The sequence below is a fragment of the Aplysia californica genome, unplaced genomic scaffold (genome assembly GCF_000002075.1).
Source record: "Aplysia californica isolate F4 #8 unplaced genomic scaffold, AplCal3.0 scaffold00009, whole genome shotgun sequence".
Taxonomy (NCBI): domain Eukaryota; kingdom Metazoa; phylum Mollusca; class Gastropoda; order Aplysiida; family Aplysiidae; genus Aplysia; species Aplysia californica.
Window position 1 is genome coordinate 206,963 of NW_004797279.1, and position 2,344 is coordinate 209,306.

Genomic DNA, 2,344 nt, shown 5'->3' on the forward strand with positions numbered 1-2,344 from the left:
TATACATGGTGAAGTACCCACCTATTCCTGTAGCTTTAAGTCGTTTGGTTTGATGAGCTTGTTGAAGAATGTTTCTCTGAAAGAAACCCCATGGGTGCCTTGATATAACCCTGGTGAACATCTGGGGAAATAATACCCGAGAGATTAATTTATTGAATTATTATTTTGAGAGTATCGGGTACAATCAATGGTCAACAATGGCGGTGTACCAAATCATTTTCAAAGACAACGATCAGTCTTAATTGTAACACCCGAGTACTTTACTTTTAATATAATAGTATCCTGCTCACCATGGGACGTAGGGAGTGTCATAAAATAAAAAGAAGGGGCAATACTTGAAAGCTTAGCTTTTCTTAACAAAAACGTACCTCGGTGGTAGACAGTGGCTGGCGATTATAAACAGGAGAACGGACACAGCACACAGCATAGCTATACAACACACGGAGCGACACAAACCCGTGACAGGCGAGGCAACAAGCGAACAGGAACGCAACAACAAAAAGATCACCACCGAGAAAAAGAGAAAATCTGACGAAAAAGAAAAATAAAGTTGTAGCTGCCTGTATGAAGATGTACAGTAGTGTACTTTTTATCATAATAGTTTAATAAACGTAGCATCTTATGACATCAATTCAAAAAGTTTCTCTCAAATGACAGGTTTAATTAATAGTTATACTCAGAGACACAGACTCACTGCTGCCCCCATAGTTCTTCTTTGATTTTGAAGAAGAAATGAAAGTCGCATGCTGGTAAGTCTGGGGAATCGCGGGGATGTCCAAGGTTTCCCCACTGCCAGGAGTCCAGGAGGTCGGTGAACTATAGAGCAGAGTGCAAAGGCGCGTTGCCATGACGGAAGACAACATCTTGTTTACGCAGACCCGGCCGCTTTCTTCTGATTTCTGGTCTCAGCTTTGTTTGAAGAAATATCTTGTGATACTTAGCACTGATTGTAGTGCCAACATGTTTCGACCAGTTCAAAACCACACCTTTGCGATTGAAAAACTTGATGTGCATCACTTTCGAAGCACCTGTTTTGTGTCGAGTTTTCTGGGTCCATGGTGATCCTGGGTTTCCCTATTCGCTGGTTTGCTTTTCAGTTTTGGATCCCACGAACACACTCATGTTTCACCACCTTTTATGATTTTTCTTTTTTTTAAACTGGCTCTTGACTCAATGTGACTTTCATTTCTTCCTTCAAAGAAGGACAAAAGGTACAGCGATTTGAAAACAAGGAAGAAATATTGAGCTCAAGACAAATGCTCCTCTAAGGGCATGGTCACTGCGTTTGACTACTGGCTACATCGGAAGAAAAAGTGCATTGAAATCAAAGGTTGTTACATTGTATAAAAAAACAAGTTTCTGTAGACATTTACAAAATGTCATGTCCGTAAAATAAAAAATGGTTGATTTTGGAGATCAGGGAGACTTACTTCAAGGCTACACCTCGTAGGATATAAATCTATGCCGATTACACACACGATCGAGAGAGAAAGTAAAAACCTCCACACAAAAAAATACCCACTGCTCGAACATACTTGTAGGCTACTCGTGTATTTTGTATGCAAAACACATTCTCAATTGAAGTGTAATTGAGTATACCTTATTTGATTAAGGATTTTAAAGTATGTTCTAACACAATTAGATAATGGAGCCTACCGTGTTTCTGCAGAATCTTCCAACGACAATAAATAGAAATACAGATACTGCTGATAATACTGATATGTCCATTTATGAAATATCTCTGCTCACTGCTCACAAACGTTTGTACAGCAGCCTTAAACATTTCGTGCGCAATGGCAAATTCATACAAATGAGCCAGAAGTTGTTTGGGTCTTTTTATAACTCGGACTGACGAAAGTCAACAAATTGCAATAAAACAAATTATTGGTTTGGCAAATCGATTGTCGTCTCAGCTTTATGATTTTCTATTGCATAATGTTTACCATAACGCCTTGAGACAATGGGTGGTTGGAAAACGTCGCTGGTAAGTCTTACGTCTTTTCCTTCTCTCTGTGTTTTCTATCTGCCTGCTTTACTTGATCTTTGCGCTGTTAATGTATCGATGAGCTCCTTTTTATAGAAACGAACGAAAACAACTTTAAACACTTTTATATAAAACCAACTAATACAAAAATGCTTGACTTGCAAAGTGTATAATTCAGTCACCAAATAATTCTCGTAAACAAGTCCTGTGGGCCTCAGGGGCGGACGGTGAACATGAACGTGGATTCCCCCTTTTTTCTCCTCTTGGAGCCTAATAGAGTGTTATGTTCATCACTTGCTGTCGAGCGGGGATATGCGCTATACAAATGCTATTTAGATTATTACTGTCCTCATATTTTGT

At 39.2% G+C, this 2,344-nt stretch overlaps 1 protein-coding gene across 1 annotated transcript in view; it reads right to left on the reverse strand.

Annotated features, from left to right (window-relative positions):
• Nucleotides 1–2,122, reverse strand: part of LOC101861698 (ubiquinone/menaquinone biosynthesis C-methyltransferase UbiE) — an 11,529-nt gene extending 9,407 nt beyond the window's left edge. The window contains exons 1-2 of the mRNA XM_035969786.1: nt 1,944–2,122; nt 22–121 (exon numbers count right to left, since the gene is read on the reverse strand). Coding sequence (XP_035825679.1) covers nt 22–121; nt 1,944–1,946 — 103 coding nt within the window. The 5' untranslated portion in view covers nt 1,947–2,122. The remainder of the gene's footprint in view (nt 1–21; nt 122–1,943) is intronic.
• Between the last annotated feature and the right edge of the window lie 222 nt (nt 2,123–2,344).